The 25,466-nt window shown below is 43.9% G+C and overlaps 1 protein-coding gene across 1 annotated transcript; it reads left to right on the top strand.

Annotated features, from left to right (window-relative positions):
* The first annotated feature begins 13 nt into the window (after positions 1-13).
* Positions 14-24,315, top strand: PSMD13 (proteasome 26S subunit, non-ATPase 13). Its single transcript, XM_068260923.1, has 13 exons — positions 14-208; positions 850-928; positions 1,313-1,347; positions 3,782-3,837; positions 3,949-3,992; positions 5,427-5,513; positions 7,514-7,685; positions 9,626-9,705; positions 11,796-11,921; positions 12,010-12,072; positions 12,189-12,269; positions 17,250-17,366; positions 23,994-24,315. Exons 1-13 carry the CDS (start codon positions 108-110, stop codon positions 24,087-24,089), a joined length of 1,137 nt encoding a protein of 378 aa, XP_068117024.1. The 5' UTR covers positions 14-107; the 3' UTR covers positions 24,090-24,315.
* Positions 24,316-25,466: the final 1,151 nt, after the last annotated feature.

The raw sequence follows: 25,466 nt of genomic DNA, 5'->3' as shown, positions 1-25,466 counted from the left end.
CTGCACGTCGGCGGAAGTGAGTTTGCAGGTTACAATTGACACTTCCGGTTACAGTGACCGGTGTTTCTTTCACGTTTTCCTGAATCAGGTCTGGGCCTCCCGTGGAAATGAGGGACGTCACCGGCTACTTACAGCAGCAACAGAGCCAGAGCGCCTCGCCCGAGGCCGCCGCCGTGTGGCATGGCCTGGAAGAGCTCTATGGCAAAAAGTGAGGGCTGCTGCATACTGATCATCCATCTATCAATACACAATACTGATAGACAGGCATCACCCACATCATCTGCCTACTACACATCTGCTAACCAGGGATCACTCCAACATCCACTACTTACTACTGCTAACCAGAGACCACACACATTATACTACATACTTGCTAACCAGGGGTCACCCCCATACACTACCTACTACACACTGCTGCTAACCAGGGATCACTCCAACATCCACTACTTACTACTGCTAACCAGGGATCACCCACATTATACTTGCTAACCAGGGGTCACCCCCATACACTGCCTACTACACACTGCTGCTAACCAGGGATCACTCCAACATCCACTACTTACTACTGCGAACCAGGGATCACCCACATTATACTACATACTTGCTAACCAGGGATCACCCCCATAAACTGCCTACTACACACTGCTGCTAACCAGAGGTCACCCCCATCATCCTCTTACTACACTCTGCAGCTAACCAGGGATCACCCGATCATCTGTTCACTACATAGGGATATTAGTGTATTACCTCAACAGACATTATTTTAGATACATACTTTTAGATTGCATGCTGATGTAGAGCTGGTAGTAAGGTACTGTGCATGGACTGATTGAGTGATTGCATTTTCAGGTTATGGCATCAGTTGACTTTGCAACTGCTGGACTTTGTGCAGGATCCTGAGTGTGCTAAAGAAGATGGACTGATTAAGGTAAGGGTGAGATTTCATACATAAGTCTATGCTCGTATGCTTCAGGGCTCTTTTCCAGTTGTGTTGTGATGAGATTTGGTTTCTTCCTAATTTCCACCACCACAATTGGGCTGGGATCCTGCGCTCCTATATAATGTATAGGAGCCGAATTGCACAGCAAATGCGCCAGGGCGACGCTTGTGCTCACACTGCAAACAAATCACATGAATGGAAACAGTCAGTACAGTTTCCATCAGTTTTAACTATACCTAGCCTTTTGCATTGTGCTAGTGATCGGAATCTTTTCCGGTAGTCTCAAAGAGCCCTAAAACCTCTTCAGTAATAATGCACACAGTATTATTTCTACTGGAGGATATGAATAATAATCTGCTTTTCTTTCCACAGATATATGAGAACTTCATCAGTGATTTTGAGCACAGGTAAGGAAATTATGTTCTAGTTTAATATCTTAAAGCACACCTGCTGTAAACTGATAATAAAATACAAGTTGGCCATACCTGGCACCTCTCCCTTGCCCCCATAAGCCCTGCAGCCCCTTAGCTACTCAGGCTTGCAGCTTTGTCCAATAGTAGCAGTCAGAAGGATGGGTAGCAAGACGCAGCAGTCAATGGGGCATGTAGCAAGGCATTAGGGCCCTTTGCACACTGGCATTGGTAACCTGCATTGCGTTACCCTTTCTTACTTCATGGTGCCATGAGTGCAACGTAAATCTATGAAACCTTGGAGAGTCCATGCAGTGCGATGCGCCTCAAGCATCCGATCTGACGCAAAGTCTGCAGCGTGTTACCGCTTGATCCTGCGGCGCCAAAAGTAGTCAATGGTGACGTGGGTTCTTAAAAATGTTGGCAGTGTGTATGCGCAGGCGCCAATTAACTGGTGATGTCCATCCTGTCTGCTAGCTATGAACAAGCCTTTTGCATTTGAAAGCGTGGCTGCAGAACAGTCCTGGAGGGCAATGTGTGCCTTAAAATAGTGAGGCCACCATTTAGAGAAGGAACATCATTATCTCACTACTCATTCAAGCCACAGGAAGTGAACAATATTAAGCGGTTTTCAAAAGGCAGGAGCATTGCACTGCAGTTGCGCAAATTCCAGTGTAAAACTGGCCTCAATGATTCCAGTTGTCTGGCAGTCCTTATGATCTCTTTGGCTGCAGTAGTGTCTGAATCACACACCTGAACAAGCATGCGGCTAATCTTGTCAAACGCCTGATCTGCTTGCCTGTTTCAGGGTCTGTGGCTAAAAGTATAAGAGGCAGAGGTTCAACAGGACTGCCAGGCAATTGTTATTGTTTATAAATAAATACATTTGGCAGCTTCCATATACCTCTCACTTTAGGCTTCTTTTAAGTGGCAGCTTTGCCACACCCCCTGCTGAATCCTGATTAGGAGAAACGGTGAGCAGAGGCCCAACTTCCTTCACCCTAAAAAGGCAGTGCAGACAGATCCTTACTTGGCTGTTGAAGTAAGTTACTGTCCCTAGGCAAGCATTCATGTTGAAGTTTGTCTCTTCCCTGGTTGATTGCTTCTGGCTGGTGTGTCTCGGACGCTACCGAATCCTAAATATCAGAATGCCAGTTGAGAATGGCTACCATTTTTAGTTTAGGTTTCCTTATTAATCTAGACCAGGGGTGGCAAACTCAAATACAAAGTGGGCTGAAATTAAACACTGGGACCAAGTCGTGGGCCAACCTCAATGTCTACTGGCCACCTACCTTCCTTATAAAGTTCCCTGGTGTCTAATGTAGACCCCCATACAGTTCCCTGGTGTCTAGTCGTACTCCTCCCTCCCCTACACAGTTCCCTGTTTTCTAGTGGTCCTCCCTCCCCATACAGTTCCCTGGTGTCTAGTGAACTCCCTCCCCCCCTATACAGTTGCCTCATGTCTAGTGGCCCCCACCCTGCCCTATACAGTTTCCAGGTGTCTAGTGGATCTCCCTCCGCTATATAGTTCCCTAGTGTCTAGAGAACCCAACACTCCCCTATACAATTTCCTGGTGTCTAGTGGCCCCCAACCTGCCCTATACAGTTCCCTGGTGTCTAGTGACCCCCAACCTGCCCTATACAGTTCCCAGGTGTCTAGTGCTTTCCCCTTACCTCCCTTCATATGGCTTCCCTGTTGATATAAGGCTTCACCTCCAATATAGCTTCCTTGGTGGTCTAGAGTTGGCCAAACCTATTCCAAAGTGGGAAACCACTTTGGGGCCAAATTTAATGGCTCCAAGGGCCAGATTTGGCCCGCCGGCCGGAGTTTGACATGTATGATCTATTCTAGACCAAGGGTGTCAAACTCAAATGCACTGTGCTGAAATTAAAAACTGGGACCAAGTCTTGGGCCAAACTCGATGTCTAGTGGCCACTTCTTTCCCTTATATAGTACCCCATTGTGTCTAATGGCCCTGCTCCCCTATACCATTTCCTAGTGCCCCCACTCCCTTCCCTATACAGTTCCCTGGTATCTAGTACTCCCCACCTCCCCTATACAGTTTCCTTTTGTCTAGTGGCCTGCCACGCCTAAACAGTTCCCTGGTAAGTAGTAGTCCCCCTTTCTCCCCATACAGTTCGCTGGTGTCTAGTGGTCCTCCCTCCTTCCCAAATACAGTTCCCTGTGGTCTAGTGGCCCCTCTCCCTTTACCATGTGGCTTTATAGTGTCAGTGCTTAGCCATATAGGTTTAGCACTCCGGTGCTTGTTGACAAAATATAATGCAAAACAAGGAAATCGTTTGTGGGCATAATTTACTGTGAGACAGATTTGGCCCACGGGCCAGAGTTTGCCATGTATGATGTAGACCCCACTCGTTTAGGGTCATACTTTGTCTGCTCTCCCTCTCACTCACATTTATTTTGTTACAGGATTAACCCACTGTCTCTGGTTGAAATCATCCTCCATGTAGTGAGACAGATGACAGGTGAGTAAATATGTGCTTTCATCAGTGAGATGGCTTTCTAGAGAGAAGCCATGGTTTCAGTGTGAAGCGTAAGCTAGAAATGGTTCATCCTGCTGTGTTTCCTGTCTTTAGATCCCACAGTGGCTCTTACTTTTCTAGAGAAGACTCGTGAGAAGGTGAGCAGCTTTTATTGTGATGGGTATATTTTAAATCAGTTTAGAGGTTCTTCTATGGACTTTCAGTACTTTTTCCACATTAATATATACATCTCTGCCAGAACTCGCTACCAGACCACAAGTTCTGTAAGCACAATATTGTATGATAGTGAATGTATTACACGTTTCAATAGAATTGTAGAGAACTTTTACTCGTGAGCTATTCTAGTCATAAAACAGCACTGAAGCCTCACATGTATGTACAAGCAGGGCTGTGGAGTCGGGGCAATTTTGGGTAGTCAGTCGTTGATTTCATGAACTGAGGAGTCTTGAGTCGGGAGTCAGATGATTTTTGTACAAAATCCACAGCCCTGTTAAGTATTAGACTAAGGAGTCGGAGTCGGGGCCATTTTGGGTACCCGGACTTGGATTCAGTCGTGGTTTCATAAACTGAGGAGTCTGAGTTGGAGTCGGAAGATTTTTGTACCGACTTCACAGCCCTGTGTACAAGGCATGTTGCCTGAGGGGAACCGGAAGCCGATCCTTTGGGCGACATTGCAGGGCTGAGGTCGGACAGAGACTGCAGGCTAGGGATATGTTCGATTGCTGTGCGGTAGGCCGATGAACTGGTGCGCAAGGGATGACAGGCAGCGGATGGGCTGATTGGGGAAATCAATGCTCTCGGTTAGCAAACAGCCGAATCGATCTGCTGGACTGATCGCTGGCTGAGGCGCCAGGTGGCATCGGGGTCCATTGTACTTAACAGAGGCAAGTTTAATTTAAAGGACAACTATCACAAATATTTGTGAGATTTAAAATATACATGTATTAGTTGAAGATTTGTCCCAGATGAAAATGCACAATAAATATGTTTTCCTATGTTGCTGTCGCTTACAGTACCTTTTTTAAAAATATGACAGGTTTTTAACTAGTCCATCTCCTTATGGGGGTTATCAGTATTATCCTTTATTCTTTGCAAAAAGCATTCTTTCTGCAAAAGACCTTTACAATGGAAAGCCAGTCTCTCCTATCTTTGCAGTTGGAGTGTTCCACTGCCATTCATGGAGTGCTTTTGACAATAAAGGAATTTCTGAGAAACCCCCACGAAGAGATGGATGAGTTCAAAATCTGTCAGATCTGTCACATTTTTACGGCCTACGGTTAGTGACAGGAACATTGGTAAAAAGTCATTTATGATTTGTTTTTGTCCGAGACAAATATAAGCAGCAGGCATGTTACAGATCCCTTCAGTAGGATACCCCTCTGTTGGGTGAGGGACCCCATTCTGAGTGTGGTCTGACCCTGTAATTTGTGTCCCAGCATTTTTTAAGCTCATGCTTTGTATTTGATGGTGGGCAGTAAAGCATGAAGATCGAGTTTCATTATTATGATCTAGCTTGATTGTTTTCTGAACTTGGTAGCATTTTTCTTCAATCTTGTTTGTACCATTTCCAGGTAAAAAGCAGTGATGAAGCAGTGATCCTGTGCAGGACTGCCATCGGCGCTTTGAAGCTGAATATTGGAGACTTGCAAGCCACAAAGGTATGTGCCCGTCGCAGAGACACAGTTTTCCTTTTACTGGACAATCGAAATTGCTGAATTCAAAATAATTTTACTGACATGAAAATAAAGCATTGTGAAGTGTAGATTATGTACTGTGCAGTATAGACATGGGGAGGACAGCAGCAGAAGATGAAGGATGTGTGGGAGATTGCGCAGGTAGGTGGCAGCAGAAGAGAGGAGACACAGCTGTGAAGGCGGGAGCAGTAGCTGTTACTACTACCTCTCCAGCAAGCTCTGTTTATCGTAATCTGCTTTGAGGAATGGGGTAAACCACCAATGCATAGGGAGAGAAGGATGTTCCACTGTTTACTTTGCATTTAGTAAGTTACAGGGGGCACCAGAAGCTGCAGGACCATTGGGGGAGGATCCGACTGGTTCATGGGTTAGCTGGGGACAAAAGTGTGAGGATTCCCTCTCTAGAAACTTAGTTTGTGGTTGCTATGGGTTACCACCTTCATTCAGCACCATATCACAGGAACTACGATAACTTGACATTTGTCACAGCAGCAGGTACGGAGGGAAATCACAATTCTTCAAACTTTAAGGAGTTTATTTGACAATATAGGTATACAGCAGAAATGCAGTCAGTCATATGTCTTTAAAGGAGCCATCAGGGCAAAATTAATAAAATAAGTGCTACTTACCAGGGGCTTCGTCCAGCCCCAAGCTCCCAGCATGTCCCTCGCCGCAGCTCCGTCCCGGTCCCCGGCGATGACGTCAGGGCGACCTCCAGGTCGGCCTGTACTGCGCCTGCACGAGCGGCGCTGTCAATCACCCCCACGTGGGCCGGAGCGGACTGCGCAGGCGCAGTAGTTCTGCTGCGGCGAAGGACATGCTGGGAGCTTGGGGCTGGACGAAGCCCCCGGTAAGTAGCACTTATTTTATTAATTTTGCCCTGATGACTCCTTTAAGGGTGACTCAGCAAATCAGGAATCTGGAGTTCATCTTGCGTTTCATGGCATCTTAAAGGAAACCAGAGATGAAGAATACTTACCGTTTTACACATACCTGGGGTTTCCTCCAGCCCCATGCGCTCAGATCGCTCCCACGCTGCCATCTTCCGCTTCCTGTCGCTCCGGTACCGGGTCCCGTTAGTTCGGCCAGTCGCGCAAGAGGAAGTGCGCTCTTTACATATCTCTCCAGTCGCCGCTGGATTTGATTATTGAGCAAGAACTACTTGACAGTTGTACCTTATGGCTAATCTTATATCAACCAGTGTGACTGAAGACTATGGAAGCTGTGCCCGTGGTCTCTAATAAGGCAGTACTTTTTTCATTCCAAACAGACACATGTGGCTTCCTCTTGTAGCTTGTTTTTATTTAATTTTTTTTACTCTAATTTGGAAGATTTTTTTTTGTATCAAAGGTGAATTAAGCTCTGGGTTTGCGGCACTGTCTACATGGAGTTTTTTTTTATTGCTCTATCCGTATTTGTATGGGTTTCCGCCCCCACATCCCAAAAACATACAAATAAGTTTGTGTGCGTCCCCGCATATCAGCCTTAGTTTATGATGGACACATGACTATGGCATGGATTAGATTGTGAACTCCTCTGAGTGATAAGACTATATACTGTTTAAAGCGTTGTGGAAGATGTCAGCGCTATACAAATGCAAAAATACAATAAATAAAAATTCTTTCAATGATCATTGGATCTCAGCAATTGTAAAACACCATTCTGGATCTAAATATTAGACGATATAGAATTTGGGCTTAAAGCAAAGTGTGTGGTGGTGGGGGTGGTACGAGGGAAGTGCCCAGTGATCATTTTTGCAGTTGAGAATGTCGCCTTTTCCTCTCAATGCAATCCTAATATGCACCCACTTCCATGTGAATGCACAAATACATTCTCTCTGTGGTTTAGTGATGGATTTTGCTTGTGGTGATCCTGTGTGGAATATTGTTATGAACATTATTATTAGTTATAGACATTATGTGCTGTTAATGTGGGAAAAATGACAATTTTTTTCATTTGCCTAGGAAACAATTGAAGGAGTGGAGGAGATGCTTGGAGCACTTGCAGGTGTGACATCTGTGCACAGCCGATTCTATGACCTGTCCAGCAAATATTACCAGACCATTGGAAATCACGCTTCCTACTACAAAGACGCTCTGAGATTTCTGGGCTGCACAGACCTCAAAGACCTGCCGAGTAAGTTGCTGTATTCATCATTTATTCATATCCGGCTCCACAAGGGAACGTGCCTGTGCAGGTAGAGAAGATGCTCTACCATCAAGCTATAGATCATTTCAGTGTGATAAGTAGTGATAAAGTTATTGGCAGATGAATGGACGCAGTGCTGAAATGTGAAAAATTCTTCTGGTTTTTAAGGGGAAAAAATACTTGGAGGTGAAGCGGTTAACTGGTGTATATTTTTTTTTTTGTCTTTCAAAGCTCAGGGACCTTTATGTGCACTTAACCTCCTGGGCGATAATCCCGAGCTGAGCTCGGGGTATGTCACGCAGGAGGATTTCTCAGGCCCTGGTGGGCCGATTTGCATAATTTTTTCTTTTTTGTTACACGCAGCTAGCACTTTGCTAGCTGCGTGTACCTTCCGCTCGCCGCTACCCGCTGTGCCACGCAGCCCCCCCACCAGACCCCTTGCGCAGCCCGGCCAATCAGTGCCAGGCAGCTCTGAGGGGTGGATCGGGACTCCCTCTGACGTCACGACGTCCATGACGTCGGTGACGTCATGCCGCCCAGTCGCCATGGCGACCGGGGAAGCCCAGCAGGAAATCCCGTTCTGAACGGGATTTCCTGACGGGATTTCCTGCTTACTCTGATCGCCGGAGGCGATCGGAGTGGGTGGGGGGATGCCGCTGCGCAGCGGCTATCATGTAGCGAGCCCAGGGCTCGCTACATGATTTAAAAAATTTAAAAAAAAAAGTGCTGCGCTCCCTCCTGGGCGATGTAATTGTATCGCCCAGAGGGTTAATAAGTTATTTTAAATTGCAGTACTTACATTTAAAAAAAAATGAACTATCAAAAATGTGTAGTTTTCTAGATAGGTGTAGATATATATTTTTTTCTTACAATGAAACCTCCCCATGAGGTAGGTTTGTAATGAAGCATGCCATGGCGGGGGTTGGGGTGAGCCTCAGATTACTGGCCTGTATGGGATGTACTATCTTCTCCTTGGACCGGACGCATGTACTGCATTTTGTAGTTCCCGGGAGTGTCTCACTCGTACCAGCACACCGCATGCTGGGAGATGTAGTCCGTGGATGCGAAAACATCTCTGTACTCGTATCCACAGACTACATTTCCCAGCATGGCGAAAAAGAGACACTGCTGGGACAAAATCTCGTCTAAGCTCAGTAATCATTGCGTTTGTTTCATTTTTAATTTTTGTGTGAAATAAAGCTTCTGCAGCAACCAACTTCTCCCCCTCCCTCCCCCAAAACTAGAACATTCTGAACACTACTCCTGCTTGGGGGGCGTTAGCAGCAAACCTTGGGGGTGGAGCTGCTTGGATTGTATCATCCTACTTTTCAGGGATTGGTACAGACTGCATCTCTGAGAGGGATTCGATTCCTCTGATCAAATTCAGGTCAGATAGGGATCGATCTGTTTGTCACGTTGCAGGTGTCAATCTTTGCATGTATGGCCATCTTTAATGTAAAGATGCAAAAAATTAGTATTATATTTGTTTGTTGCAATAAGTCACTTCACAAAGCAAATATGTGGAGTAAAAAAAAAAGTAGTTAGATACTTACCTCTGTAGCGGGAACCCTCTGGATGAACAAGAGGCTTCTCCAATACTCATTCACCCCACCGATGGTAGCCGAGACTCTCTTTTCAGCTGCCACGCTTCCATCCATGTACAAGCACAGCCATAAGTATGGCCTGCATAGTAGCACAAAGGCCCTCATGCTCTAAGGAAGAAGCATTAGCGAATGAGTGCTACTGCAAGAACAGATTTGTCTAGCTCTTGAGCAAAGAGGGTCCCAGCACTGGAACTGTGCACTCTAGGTGGATGGAGGATTGTCCAAAGGCTTCCCTCTACTGAAGGGGAAGTATCAAACTGATCTTTTTTACCAAGTACCCTTTCAGGAGCTAGAGAAGACTGACTCTGTGTTTTGTCATTGCAGTATCAGAGCAGCAGGACAGAGCGTTTACACTTGGCTTGGCTGGATTACTCGGTGATGGAGTCTATAACTTTGGAGAGTTGGTGAGTGACTCCTCCTTTGTTATATTTTGTGGGAGTACTGATGGGTTATGTATGATCTTCAATCGTGGAAATTATAGTAATTCTTTTAACGTATGTTTAAGGAGAGTTTGAAGCCTTCTAAAAATCCTATTTTTATTTGACATTTATCTTCTGCACTATCACCAGTGCTAAAATGCCGCTTCCCCGCAGCAGAACACTATTTATAAACCCCCAAATCCCCGGGGCAAAATGTGGGGAGCGATTCCTTGTAGAGGCAGAGCTTAGCGCTGTAGCTCTGCCTCTACTCGCATCAGTCCCCACTGATCGCCGCTTCTCCTCGCCCCTCCCATTCTTCTTTCACTGAGAGAGGGGTGGGGGAGAAGCGGCGATCAGCGGTGACTGATGCTAATGGAGGCAGAGCTACAGTGCTAAGCTTTGCCTCCCCGGGCAGCAAAATCCACGACTTTGAAAATTGTGGAATTTTGCCCCGGTATTTAGGGGGTTTAAATACAGCGTTCTGCCGTGGGGATGTGGCGTTTTAGCACTGGTGGTAGTGGAAGATAAATGCCAAATAAAAATAGAATTTTTATGAGGCCTCAGACTCTTTAAGAGCGTGTTTCCACTATGTACGAATACACAGCGTTTCCCCCGCATCTATGCCGGGTGGGGTAACAAAGCCTATGTTGTACAATAGCATGCTGTCCAGATCACATGCTGGTGTGATTCTGGACGGCATACACAGTTTCCCGCAGCATGCACCGGAATCCCTATAGTCATGCATGACTCTGCTTTGGGATTTGGATGCTTACTCACATCTCTGTAAGGCCTGCTGAGTGGAGACCACACCCCTACTTGCTAAATGTATTGTGTTGGATTCGCACTGCAGCACTTTTTTTGTGATTTTTCAGCATTTTTTGTCAAAAGTATAGGAGCCCAAAATCACCATAAAATCAGCGATTGTGATTTGTAGTGTGAACTGGCCCTAAGGCTTTAATCCACTGAAGCTCTGGGATTAGCTGCTCCATGCAGCCTGTTCTGTACACTGTCACATCTGCAGGAGTGAAAGGAAAAAAGCACAGGAAAGCACGGAGTTCCGCTTTCCAAGAAGCGTCTTTCTGTTTTCCGGGGAATTCCAATCTCCATGGAATGCTCCTTGTTATTTTTGTCCATATAGTTAATTTGAAAAAATGTACCTGTATATATTTTTCATTTCCCAGAATCCGCTATTTTTTGCTTATGAACACTATTGTGCATGATCTGCCTTTCCATTTGGCAACTGCAGTACACTTGCACATTCTCTGATTGGCTTATACTTCCAATACTTGGGATGGGCTGTAAAATTCTGTGGTAACCTGACTTTCTATGTGAAATACTGATTCTCTGATTGGTCCAATCCGAGTCTTGTGGTTGGCCTAAAATGTCTCAATAATGCGGTATTGTGTGGAATTCTGATTACCGCATACTGATTTCCTCATTCCAACTTCTGCCGCGGCAAGCTCATTTGCACTCAGAATTCTGCAGAAATCAGAAACTCATCCCTATAATGCCTGTAAACCTGTGCAAACACCCCTCCCCCACACAAAGTGTAACTCATCTGTGTTCTGCATTTAAAGGATACTCGAAGTGAGAGGTATATGGAGGCTGCCATATTTATTTCCTTTCAGACAATACCAGTTGCCTGGATGTCCGCCTGACCCCGCGTCTCTAATACTTCCAGCCATAGACCCTAAACAGGCATGCAGTAGATCAGGAACTTGGACTCAGCTGACTCAGGTTTTACTGGATTAGCCATATGCTTGTTCCAGGGTTTTGACTCAGACACTACTTTATGAGCGAAGATCAACAGGGCTTCCAGGCCACTGGCATTGTTTGCATGGAAATAAATATGTCAGCGTCCATATACCTCTCACCTTGGGTATCTTTTAAAAACGTATTCCCTTTTCTTATCGCGCACTCTTTTTCATGCTCTTACTTCTCACGTGGCCAAAAGAGATGCTACAGGCGCCAGTTTGTATCATCACATGCATAAAGGGGTTAAACTGTAGTAAAATCAACCAATAATTACTGTCTAAGCCTTTAAAATTTATGGAAGTTTTGCTCTCTTGCTCCAGTTGATGCACCCAATATTGGAGTCATTGCGTAACTCTGACCGGCAATGGCTGATAGACACACTATATGCCTTCAACAGTGGCAACGTGGAGACATTCCAAACCTTGAAAAAAGCATGGGGACAGCAGGTAAGGACTGATGTGTTGGACACAGGTTTGTAAAGAACATTAGTTAGTTATTTCCTCCATGCTGACATGTCTTATGTTTTGCCCCCAGCCTGACCTTGCTGCCAATGAATCACTTTTGCTTAAGAAGATTCAGCTGCTCTGTTTAATGGAGGTAAGATCTTATATAAAGTTTTTTAATATTTTCTTTGTAATAAACTGGTTGAAGTGCACCTTTAGAAACAGCAGATACGATGCCATGCTTCATCATTTCTCATATTTCCTTTCCAGATGACTTTCACACGACCAGCTAACCACCGCCAGCTAACATTCGAAGAGATTGCAAAGAGCGCACAAGTCAATGTTAATGATGTGAGTGCTTCTCAATGATCCATAGTGTTTACCAATGTAGGTTTATTCCTCTCAGGGAATGTTTAGAAAAGCTAGGTGTCTTAAGGTGTAGACTAAACTCAGCAGAGATGGACCTCCAGGCGTGTGTGCACCGCCCTCATGCATCATCAAAATCCAGAGTGCCAGCCGAGTGCATTGTTCCCCTCCTTACCCCTCCTGCTGTAAGCCATGCCATTGGCCTGCCCCCTTACCTCCATAGCGAGAGAATGCATCGCAAGGCTGTACGACACTCAGCTCTGAGCTGTCACTCGAGGGATTATTATTTTTTATTGTATTTATATAGCACCAACATATTACGCAGTGCTGTACAAATAAATAAGATTACAAATGATAACGGGGTGACAGACAACACAATACAGGTAAATAAGCAATAAGATACAACAACACAATACAGGTAATAAGCAATAAGATACAACAACACAATACAGGTAAATAAGCAATAAGATACAACAACACAATACAGGAAGTAATACAATGCCAGATCATACACTGGGGTGGTAGTGCTTATTATACATGTTTACATTATTCTGGGTAGAGTGTACACTCAAGTATAATACACAAGGAGAGAGGGGCATACCACATACCAAAGGCTTACAATCTAAAGCAGCACTGGGCAAACTACAGGTGGCCAGATTGCGCTCCTTCCTCCTCCTCCCCCCCCCCCCCCCCCCCTTCCTGTAAAATTGCGAGAGGGCAGCGGGGGATTCGAAAGTCACCTCGCTCACCGATGTCCCGTTTTGCATCTCCATAGCAACAGGACGTCTCGAGACGTCAGGGCGCGCCAGCGTATTACATGCTGGCAGCCAGCGTGTAATACGCTAGCATGTCCTGACGTCACGTCATGTGATGTCCTGTTGCCGTGGAGATGGTGCGGTGAGTTTCAAATCCCCTACTGCACGCTCAGTGCGGCCCGAGCCGCATAAACTTTGCCCAGGCCTGATCTAGAGGGAGGGTGTGGGGACAAGAAAAGAGGGGGCTGGATCGAGAGGTTCTTGGCAGATGGAGGGATTGAGCCATGATCCCTGTGGGTGATAACTTGAGCATGTATGCATCTTTACACAGCTTTAACTTCAGTAATAGATTTTTTTGTTTCTAAAGCTTAACATTAGTATAATTATATCATAAATTAGGCATTGAAATCATATTGTAAAACCTATATAGCAATTTTTGCATAACAAAAAAAACAAAACCAAAAAAAAAAGGCCACACCAATTCACAGTTCCTCCTCCTCCTCTTCTCCTTCGCAACCTCCAGCTGCCTACTCTGTCTCCTTCCTGCCTCAGTCAGTCTGAGGTTCTGGTCATACCAGAATGGAGAGCAGCAGACCAATCTATGGACATGCAGAGTGGGCCCATATCATTCACGGCACACATCCTTTCCCCAAGTATACGAGATCACTGGCACAGCCAGTCCAGCATAGTGACCTGTGCCTCAAGCCATGCCTTTCATCATTTTCAGCAGACAAATGTACTTTCACAATAGGTCTTCTTAGGTCCGTGTAAATGAAGTGTAATCACTGAACCTTATACCTTTGTCAAAAGTAAATAGTGTAACTGTAAACTGATGTGCTGAAAAGGGTCATTGGTCAGATTGTGATCTATGAAAATCAATAGGTGAATTTTAATTGGTTGTTGTATGCTCCACCCACTTTGCTGAATATATATCCTTCAGCCAGTGACCAACTGTGCCAAGTTTGAAAAGTCAGTGATTAACAGTCTAAGAATGGCTGCAGTTTACATTTTCCTATTTACCTTTTACTATTGAATTATGTAATTCAATTTCCTATTGAATTACATTTTCCTATGGAATTGCTCAAATTTGATTGTCTGTTTTATGCTCTACCCACTTTTCCTGAATTTTTAACCTCAGTCACCAAGTGACAAACTGTGCCAAGTTTGGGGACTCTGGCTTTATTGCTATGGGAATGGAAGCCTTTTACATTTTTTCCATTGATGTGAATGGGTGAAATCTGATTGGCTGTTTGTGGTTCCGCCAAGGTGTGCAGGGGGGACACGAAACCCCCAGAACATATCATCCCAGGTAGTAAGGGAGGTTAAGGCGTTTTTGCAAGCTGTTAGCTTTATTACGGTGGAGATTATTTCTTTGTACCCATAATTGTTCTAAATGTGAAATCTGCCGCTCAATTCACATGAATGGTTCAACTCTTTGGTAATAGCAGCAGTACGCAGCTCATAGAATTCATGGAGGTGGTGTACACCAAATTTTAGGGTCCTTTCACACTTTTTCCATTGTGTTGCAACGGACAGAATCCTTGCATCGCATCACAAATGCAATGATAGTTCGGTGGGACAATGGGTTCCTTCGGGGTCACACACTGGATGCACTTGCAGGGTAACGTGCGTGTTTGCATTGCCAGTGAAGCATACTTTCATGGTACTGTATGGTCGCACTGTTGATGTGTGATGCAACGTTTCTGAGTGAAGAATAAACATGAAAAAATACTTTAGTGTGCAAGGAGCCTTAAAAAGTGGTGAGATGAGCCAAACTGGGTTATATACCACTTTTCTCTATTGGAGCTACTGATGGTTTCCACTATGCAAATGGCAAATTTCCTCTGGAAATCTAAATCCACATACACACGGTGGATGAAACTCGGCTAAGGCAGCCGATAAGGAATACCTCTGTTGAGAATCTGGCGTGTGTACCTTGACCCCAGATTTCCCCTAACGATTGACAGCCATTTGTGTGACAGATTTACTTGGCTGAGCGCTGGCCTAAAGCATTATCTCCGCTCTTCTCCGCCTGCCACATGACACACCTTGCGAGTTAATCCGTTGGACCTCCTCCCTCTCCGCATAGCAACAGAACGGGTCACTAGCCTGCAGTCTAGCGACACGTCTGTACAGCCTTAGCCTTGCAGTGTCGCCCGAGGGACACCCCTCGCTGGGTGACATGTATCATACACGTGTATGAGGCTTAGGTTGGAGATCATTTTAATCAGTTCTTTATAAATATGTTGTTTGCCACAGATAAGAAAGATACCTTATAAAAGTGCATTACATACACTCATTAGATTAGCAGCAGATAGATCATCAGATTTCTGATCTATCTGATGTGTTTAGGAAATTTTTTTACTAGGAACAGATTTCCAATAGATTTCAGTTTGAAATCTATTGAAAATCGATCTAATGGCATTTTTTTGCCATCAGATTTCCATTAGGGTCAATGCAAAATAAGCAATCTAAACAGATCGACCTAGATTTTCCAAAATCGGCCGCAAATTGGTCGATTGGTCAATCGATTTGTAATCGATCGGCCAAAAATCGGCTGAGTGTATGGGCCCCTTTAGGGAGATGGAGCAGGGTAAACAAAGTGGGACACTAGGCCGAGTACTCGACCTAGGCAAACAACTGTGTTCTTTCACACATCCGTTTTGTAAGACCTCCTGGGTAAACAAGTGCCAGCTTTGTGAAACTGACGTCTCAGAGGTCTTCCATCCCGGCACCCACTGATTCGCATGTAGCTGCCCTCTACCAGACATGCTGTATGTAAGCCTCTCTTCCACACTAAATTTGAGTAGCAGCAGTGCCTGTGTTTGCCTCATCTCTCTCACCAGTACGATCCAGTCAGACTTCAGTTAGAGCACCTGATCTGCATATTTGATCTGGGTCTATGGCTAAAAGTAATAGTGGCAGAGGGTCAAAAGGACAACCAGGCAATTTGCAATGTTTACAAAGAAATAAATACAATATGTCAGCCTCTATATCCCTCTCATGTCCGGCGTCCTTTAACCAGTTCACCCCCAAGGGTTTTTATCCTAACGGACCAGAGCAATTTTCAGTTGTCAGCGCTCCTCCCTTTTATTCCCTAATAACTTTATTACTACTTATCACAAGAAAATGATCTATACCTCGTTTTTTTCGCCACCAATTAGGCTTTCTGTGGATAGTACATTTTGCTAAGAATTTATTTATTCTAAATGCATTTTAATGAGAAAAACAGAAAAAAAAGAAAAAAAAATCATTATTTCTCAGTGTTCAGCCTTTATAGTTTTAAAATTAAACATTCTCCTGTGGATAAAACAAACACATTTTATTTTCCCAGTGGTCCCGATAATTAAACCGTTTAGATTATGTCCCTACCACAATGTATGGCGACAGTATATTATTTTGAAATATAAGTGGTTATTTTTCTGTTTGTTCTGGCCATAATTACAAGCCCCTATGTAATAAATTAAAATTAATTTTCCCCCATAAAATATAGAATAAAAAAAGCTGAGTCCCTAAGGCAACTATTTATTTATTTTTTTTAAGCTGATTTTTGTTTTTACAAGTGTTTTTTTTGGGGGGGGAGGGTTGGAAGTGTAATTTTATTAATGATGTGTATATACTTGAAAATTTATGTATTTTGTAGGTGTAATATACTTTTTGGCCACAAGATGGCGCTAGTGAACACTCATAGGACGTGTTCCTTAATTTTTTTTTTTTTTTTACACTTTATTAAACTGTTACATTTCCTGTTTATGTGAATGGACGTAGCCGCTGTTCGCGGTCACGTCCATTCACTCCAGGCACTGCGATTGGGTAGAGGACTGTTCGGTCCTCTTCCCCAATCACCCAGCACGGGATCCCGACGGTAATGGCGGCGGTAGCGGCGGACACACGGCGGTAGCAGCGGCGGGAATGCGCGACGTATTAAAACGTCATGTTGCTGTTAATAGCGGTAAGCATGACGTTTTAATACGTTAGGATGGCGGTAAATGGTTAAACTGAAGTCTGAAAAAAAAAATACTATTTTTACCTGATCGCCATCTTTATGAAAAGACCCGAGAACATTTATAGTAAAACCAGACCAAAACTCAGAAATCCTCCTAAAGCAAATAGCAAATGTTTTTACAGTGTTATAAGAACTGGTGTATGGCTGAGAAATATACTCATGTGTCAATCTTTTTTTGTTTTTGTCTTCCTGTTCTCCTTGAAGGTAGAGCTGCTTGTAATGAAGGCACTGTCCGTTGGTTTGCTGCGGGGCAGCATTGATGAGGTAGATAAGAGAGTACATATAACATGGGTTCAGCCACGGGTCCTGGATCTCCAGCAGGTAAAGATTAGTTACTTAAAGGTTTTTGTTGACCCATCTAGCTACCGAAACCTGTGTTTTCTCTTCAGCATGTGAAATAACTACTGAACCTTTGAGTGTAAAATGAACACTCCAGACTTGCATTCTTTTCTTTTAACACTATATGAATAAATATTACAGAAGCACCTGATTACACATCCACAGTGCATGCAATATACATCAAATAGTACACTACATTGTGGGGCATATTTAGTGAATGTTAACAAGTACTGGTACAGTTAAATGCAACAGCATAGTAGTAATATCATTCTTTTTGCCAAAGACATGGGACTTGCTAGCTGAGGAAGGGGGTTCATCTTTGCGTGAATCCATAGCTGTCTGTTCACTCCACTCTTGCTACATAAATGTAACTACATATGGAAAGCAATGCAAAAAGAGAAGAAAATATATATACAGTGGAGGAAATAATTATTTGACCCCTCACTGATTTTGTAAGTTTGTCCAATGACAAAGAAATGAAAAGTCTCAGAGCAGTATCATTTCAATGGTAGGTTTATTTTAACAGTGGCAGATAGCACATCAAAAGGAAAATCGAAAAAATAACCTTAAATAAAAGATAGCAACTGATTTGCATTTCATTGAGTGAAATAAGTTTTTGAACCCCTACCAACCATTAAGAGGTCTGGCTCCCACAGAGTGGTTAGACACTTCTACTCAATTAGTCACCCTCATTAAGGACACCTGTCTTAACTAGTCACCTGTATAAAAGACACCTGTCCACAGAATCAATCAATCAAGCAGACTCCAAACTCTCCAACATGGGAAAGACCAAAGAGCTGTCCAAGGATGTCAGACAAAATTGTAGACCTGCACAAGGCTGGAATGGGCTACAAAACCATTAGCAAGAAGCTGGGAGAGAAGGTGACAACTGTCAGTGCGATTGTTCGAAAATGGAAGGAGCACAAAATGACCATCAATCGACCTCGCTCTGGGACTCCACGCAAGATCTCACCTCGTGGGGTGTCAATGGTTCTGAGAAAGGTGAAAAAGCATCCTAGAACTACACGGAAGGAGTAAGTGAATTACCTCAAATTAGCAGGGACCACAGTCACCAAGAAAACCATTGGAAACACATTACACCGCAATGGATTAAAATCCTGCAGGGCTCGCAAGGTCCCCCTGCTCAAGAAGGCACATGTGCAGGCCCGTCTGAAGTTTGCCAATGAACACCTGAATGATTCTGTGAGTGACTGGGAGAAGGTGCTGTGGTCTGATGAGACCAAAATAGAGCTCTTTGGCATTAACTCAACTCGCTGTGTTTGGAGGAAGAAAAATGCTGCCTATGACTAATGTAGGGCGAACAGTTCGGCTGTCGAATCTGTCATGTCTCTTTGCCTCTTACTACTTCCGGGTCGCAATGACCCGGAGTAGTACGCCTGCGCTGGCCCGGCGGAGCGCGTCCTAGATCGCGCTCCCGTTGCCGGGCACTCTCTGCGCATGTGTGTGACGTCACCAACTTTCCACAGAGTCAATGGCTACAGACATCCAAACTTCATATGCCCTTTGGATTAGCTTAAGAACAAAGCATAGAGAGCGTCATGGAATGGGTTTTTATAACTGAGCAGCTTCATCCAAGCCTTACATCAAGTGCAATGCAAAGTGTCAGATGCAGTGGTGTAAAGCCTAGGTTCTTAACCAATGGTACACGTACCCCAGGGGTGCTTATGATGGGTCCAGGGGGGTACTTGGGCTTGATGGCAAATTAGTATTTTAGCTAATTAAAGGCAATAGTAAATGCCTGCAAACTGTTCAGAAACAATTACCAGTACTGCGTACTTCTATCAGGACAGTGGTGTTGGTACAAAAATCATCCGACTCTGACGCCTCAGTTTATGAAACCACCGACTCCGACTCCAGGTACTCAAAATTGCTCTGACTCTTCAACTCCAACTCCTTAGCCCTTATACTTACCACAACTGTGGAGTTGGTACAAAAATCATCCGACGACTTTACTTCAGGTTATTAAACCTCCGACTTCAGGTACCCAAAAATGTCTGACTCCTACTCCACAGCCTTGACTACTATTAAATATATCTGTGCCAAGAGGTACCTCAGATAGTCTCTAGTATAGCAAGGGATGAGCACATATATTCAAAAGGGGTACATACTAAAATAATGTTGAGAAACACTGGTGTAAGGCACATCACCACTCCACTCTAGAGCACTGGAGATGTGTTCTCTGGAGTGACAACTCGCACTACTGTTTTATAATCTTAAAAATTATGAGTCTGGGATTGGGGAATGCCCAGAGAACGGTTCTTGCTATACTGCATTGTGCCAAGTGTATCTTTTGGTGGCGAAGGGATAATAGTATGTTTTTAAGGGTTGGACTTGGCCCTTTAGTTCTAGTGAAAGGAACTCTTAACTGCTTCAGAACACCAAGACTTTTTTTGACAATTTCGTGTTGGCAAGTTTGTGGGAGCAATTTGGGGATTGCCTCTTCCTGCTCCGACATGACTGGGCACCAGTGCACAAAGCAAGTCCATAACAACATTGATGAGGGAGTTGGGTGTAGAGGAACGTGACTGCTTTGCACTGAGCCCGGACCTCAACCTGATAGAACATCTTTGGGATAGATTAGAGAGGAGACTGCTACGAGAATTAAGTAATGCATCTATACAGCTGATAAGTGGGAAGATCTATATCTTACAGTTAATCAGTCATCCCCTGCAGCTCATAATAGATTCATTCCGTTATATTTTCTTCATCAGACATACTGATCCCTTGTGTCCATGCAAAATAAACAGTTGAGAGACAATCTTAAATGTGTGTGGAGTGATGCTGGTTTCTGTCATCTTATATGGCACTGCCCATTGGTTACAGCATTCTGGAAGCCTTATCCAAAGCCAGTGGCATAAATATTAGCTTAGACATTACATTTTATACCCTTTGGTATTATGGAAGAAGTACATGGCCAGCATTACCATAGGATATCCATCACAATACCTGTTAGCCACAGAGGTGATTATTCTGAAAGGGTTTTCCTCTGATCAGCTTTCACACTGGACAGCCCTGTTTTAGGAAGTCATTCAGTTTGAAAAAAAATCTTTATTCACATTTGAAAAGGCCCTGCTAAACTCAACAAAGATTGAAGCAATGAGTTGGAGTCTTATGAAACCATATTGGTAGACCAGTTATGATGCCTTAAAGGACTTACGAGGTCAAATCCTAAAAAAAAGTCAAATACCTGTATGCTAATTTAAGGCACGGAGGACGCCGTCCGCGTCCCCCGTGTCGTTCCGCCGAGTCCCCTGCGATCAATAGCCCCCCGGCCGGCTCACGACCGCTTGGCCCGGGTCGGGCTCTCTTGGCTGCACAAAGATGGCCTCATGAGCCGGCTGCGCAGTCTGCTTAGCCGCGAGTGCGGCTGCGCAGCTCTAGGGCCAACCCCCTGATCCACGCAATTTGTAGCGTGAATCGGGGGGTTGGCCCCAGAGCTGCGCAGCCGCGGCTCATGTGGCCATCTTTGTGCAGCCAAGAGAGCCCGACCCGGGCCGAGCGGTCGGGGGCTGGCTGGGGGGCTATTGAGAGCAGGGGACCCGGCGGAACGGCACGGAGGGCGCGGACGGCGTCCTCCGTGCCTTAAATTAACATACAGGTATTTTACTTTTTTTAGGATTTGACCTTGTAAGTCCTTTAAAGTGCGATGGAACTGCACTCAGTGAAACACCTTCAACCCCCCAGCCACCCATCACCACTTTTTTGTAATTTTTTATAAATGTATATATTACCTCTGTCCCAGTACAGCGCCAATATACCAGAAGTTGTTGAGCTACAGGAAGCTCTGTTCTCATTATAGCTTATCCCATCCTTGTAGAGATGCGTTGTGGCAGTGGCTGAAAATTTGGCCTGAACTGCGTTGCTTCCCACTGGCCCAATGCCACGGACATCAGTGACTGGCAGCGGTATCGGCCCGGTCACACAGCCACTTTTATTAAAGAGCCACTATAGCCAAAAAATTTAAAAAAAAAAACGTACACGTAAAATGTTCATTTGTCCCAGAGTAAAATCACAATAAATTAAATTTTTCCTATGTCGCTGTCACTTACAGAGGTAGTAAATATTGTCTGATTCTCTGGGTTTTCTTTATTTTTAAAAGCACTTACTGAACAACAGTTACTCAGTCCAACTGCCAAATTAGTGGCATATGAGAAGGGAGGCCGGCTGGAATTTTGTATAGATCCTTTCCACGGAGTGCTTTAGTAAAGGTTAAAGGAAATATTTAAAATCCCTCATGAGGCGATGGACTAGTAAAAAAAACTGTCAGATTTTTATTACCTTCTGTAGGTGACTGCAAACTATGTAAAAGGTAATTTATATAGTGCGTTTTACGGTGTTTACATGTATTTTAAGTTTTACAATTTTTCAGTGATGGTGATCTTTTAAAGGACTCCTTAAGTGTTTTAAAATATTCAAAATGAATAAAATGTGTGATAAAGAATTTCTTGCTAATTGTCTCACCACTGCTTGTTGCTGTTCTGTGCTATTTTAGGACTCTGTTGCCCAGAAGCTCTTGTACACGACCACGTGACTGTTAGTTCCAGTCATCACATACCCAATAAAAGGAAGCACTCGTGCCTGGTGGAGAAATCCTGGGCATGAGTGCTTTCTTCCACTGAGTAGGCACAAACCTTTATTCCCCCAATAATTGATTAGAGACATGAGCACCCACAATCGGCCAAGGTTTAAAATGTGTTCCAAGATCCTCCTATTCACCCCCCCAATTCCATACCAAGGGGTCACAATCAGCAAGGTCCACAAAGGATCAGCATTTGCTGTTATTTTACTATCACTATTTAATAAATGATCAGAGCTATTAATACTACATGTTGTGCCGATGCTTTGTGGACTAACCCAATAATTGATTATACATCTCCGGTTAATATTTGGAAGCGCATACAGACAATTCCTTATACAGTTCTATGGGAATCCTGTTGGTTTCTGGCATGCTTTGGTCAGAAAAAGAGGCCAAGGTCTGAGCCATCCTATCCTGTGTTAAGGGCACATCTAAACCTATTCTCTCTTGCTGTGTAATGTTGGAAAGGTTACCACAGATTTCAAATGACCGTTGTAGTCTGTGTAAATATTTAGTAGACTATGTATACAACCCTTGATAGCCGTTACAGAATTCCTCCAGTAGTGATCAGCAACAGTTCGGAGCTGAGTGCTGTACAGATGCGTCAATCACCTATAGCCTAAATGGTGTAGGGGTCTGACTGTTTTGCATATTGTTCACGAGAACTTACTTTTGCACTTTAGTTGATTCCTGACGAAACCCCCAGTCGGGGTGAAACGTGGGTTATTGTGCATACACTGTGGAAAGCTTTGTTCATGAGGTGATGTGTGCAGGATGGTGGTTTGTGTGTAGCAGGGAAGTTATACTGTATACTCCTGTGTAATGTGTGCTGTATTAATTCCTATGATCCTCACATGTACGCTCTATCCAGCCTATTTCACCACCCATATCCAAGTGTGTCTGTGGGAATTTGACTTGAGTGTGAACTGTTTTTGAGTCCATTCTGTGAGTACTTTAAAGAACAAGCGACACCCATGCTAACCTAGTAATAAAAAACACATATATAAGTAGATGAATACTACTTATACTTACATAACAGATGTATTGTGCTATCCACGTAATGATTCCTGTGAATTTTATAAAGGAAAAGCAGAAAATCCTATTGCAGGCAGTGGCCATTTTGCCAAGCTAATGCTGACATCCTATCCTCCCTGACTCTTGTTTTCCCCCCTCCCTTCTCTTGCTCATTGTGTATTCATTAGCTGCCCTCCTCCCAGAGTCTTTTTTTTTTTTTATTTACACATCCAATCACTGAGTCTTCTCAGCCTTGCTTGTAAACACAAGTGATCAGCTAGGCAGGGAAATAAATGGAAGAGGAGGAATATATTATAGATAAAAAGAACGCCCAGCATTCAACTTTTTGGCACTGTTTGGCACTAGGGCCAGAGCTCCTAAAGTATGTGATAACTCCAAACCATAACAGCAGAAAAAGTTTTGAATGCAGGATTAGCATCTTTATCACTTAATACACTCAGACCAGTTGCTGTTGAAATTTGATTTTTATGGTGACAATACCGCTTTAAAGTCTTAGATGCAGCCCTGATTTTAGGAACACTAACCAGCCCAACTGTCATCTTTGTGTTTACTATTTACCTGCATCAGTGATTTACTTCAGCTTACTTCTTGCTGAAGAAGGGGACTAGATCCCAGAAAGCTTGCATCATTTAATTTTCTATCAGTTAGCCATTAAATGTATTACTATTACAAAACTTTGTTTTTCCTACCTACATAATTTGTTTGGCTAACACGGTACAAAAACTTTTTTGCTACCAGGAACACTAATAATTGATTTTGATTTTGTGCTTGTCTCAGCTTATACACAAGTAAAGCTTGCTCTGCCTAAGTGCCTAGGACCAGGAAATCACTTGTGACACTGATTTTCCTAATTGATTTGTGATGGCTGTGTCATTTGTACATGTACAGTGAATACTTTATGCCATGACCATGTCTGGAATCTTTGTATTGTACTTCCCCATCACCTGTCTCTAATGGTTGCTGTGTTTGTCCCACAGATTAAGGGCATGAAGGACCGCCTGGAGTTTTGGTGCACAGATGTGAAGAGTATGGAGATGCTGGTAGAACACCAGGCCCACGACATCTTGACGTAGACCCCTTCCAGTTCATCAGGAGATTACAACGGTCCATTCTGTCTCCCAGGAAACGGCTGTGCATCGGCATGGTTAATACATTTATAGCAGGACTCCTATGGGAACGATCTGGTTCCTCCTGTGTCTGAGACACCCGACATGCTCTTTATCCTGAGGATTCAGCCTCTTTGTTACGTTTTAGGATTTGTGTATGCACTGAAATGGCCAATAAACCGATTTCTGTAAATGTGGTTATTGCTGTATTCCGAGTACATGGAATGCTGTGTACTAATGGCTGCATACACGGCCATCTGCAAGATTGATATAAACTACACTATTTTATGCAGCGCTTGTGTTTATTACATTACCAGACAGACAATGCTTTTATCACCAACTTAAAAATACAGAGTTTTAATTCAAATTTTTTTTCTCCCATCATGCTGTGTATTCCAGAGGAATATTTTCTTTTGTCATGTTGGGATCTCACTAGTGGACGTTTACGATGTGTTTGTGGCCATTGGTTTCTGACATGATGTAGATTTTCATAGCGGTTGTTTCGTTGGCCCTGCGCTCCTGTTGCTCTGCCCTGGCAAGACGGCGCAGATGCAGAGACAGCGAGACTGCTTCTATGAGAACAAAAGCGGCTTTCTAGCAGGGAGCTGAGCAGCATCTGTATAACAATTCTTATAAAAAATATCATAAACAACTGTTTTGGGCTACAAATATCTAATCTGTGTGAAGTTTCAGGGCTGTGGAGTCTGAGTCGGTGTCAGAGCAATTTTTGGGTACCTGGAGTCGAAAGCTTTCATAAAGTGAGGAGTCTGAGTCAGATTTTTGTACCCACTTCACAGCACTGTGAAGTTTAAGTTGTGGTGGTGGTGGGGAGGGAATGGTTTGTAAATTGTAATAGGTTAGGTGAGAGGGTTAAACAGGCAGTGGTTCAGGATATTGGTGTTGTCCTACTTGACTCAGTATAATTGCCAAACATGACTGGGCTCTTATCTTGGGCCTGCACTGAATGAAGGGCTTTCTCACAGCCTTGACATTGTCATAAACCGGTAAATGCTTTACAGCTGTCTCTTACAGTACTCAGTGATTTTATGAAGGGCAAAAGAAGGCAGAACAGTTTTTCATGATTTTAAAGCTTCAATGTAGTCTAGGGCCTAGTTATAACTAGTACACTGCTGAAAAGTCTAAAGTCAGCCCAGTACTATCAACCCAGTCGGCTCAGTCACCCACCATTATTAATGAAATGCTGTGTCAATAACTTTGGTACCGTGTTTCCTTAAAAATAAGACATCCCCTGAATTTAAGTCCTAGCTAGCAGCAGCCCACATGACACCAGCAAGTCACGCTCAATACAAAGCTTGGATACAGGAGAGCAGCAGTATAATATGA

Source organism: Hyperolius riggenbachi, chromosome 11 (assembly GCF_040937935.1).
Source record: "Hyperolius riggenbachi isolate aHypRig1 chromosome 11, aHypRig1.pri, whole genome shotgun sequence".
NCBI classification, from domain to species: Eukaryota; Metazoa; Chordata; class Amphibia; order Anura; family Hyperoliidae; genus Hyperolius; species Hyperolius riggenbachi.
This window is presented reverse-complemented; position numbering and strand designations above follow the sequence as displayed.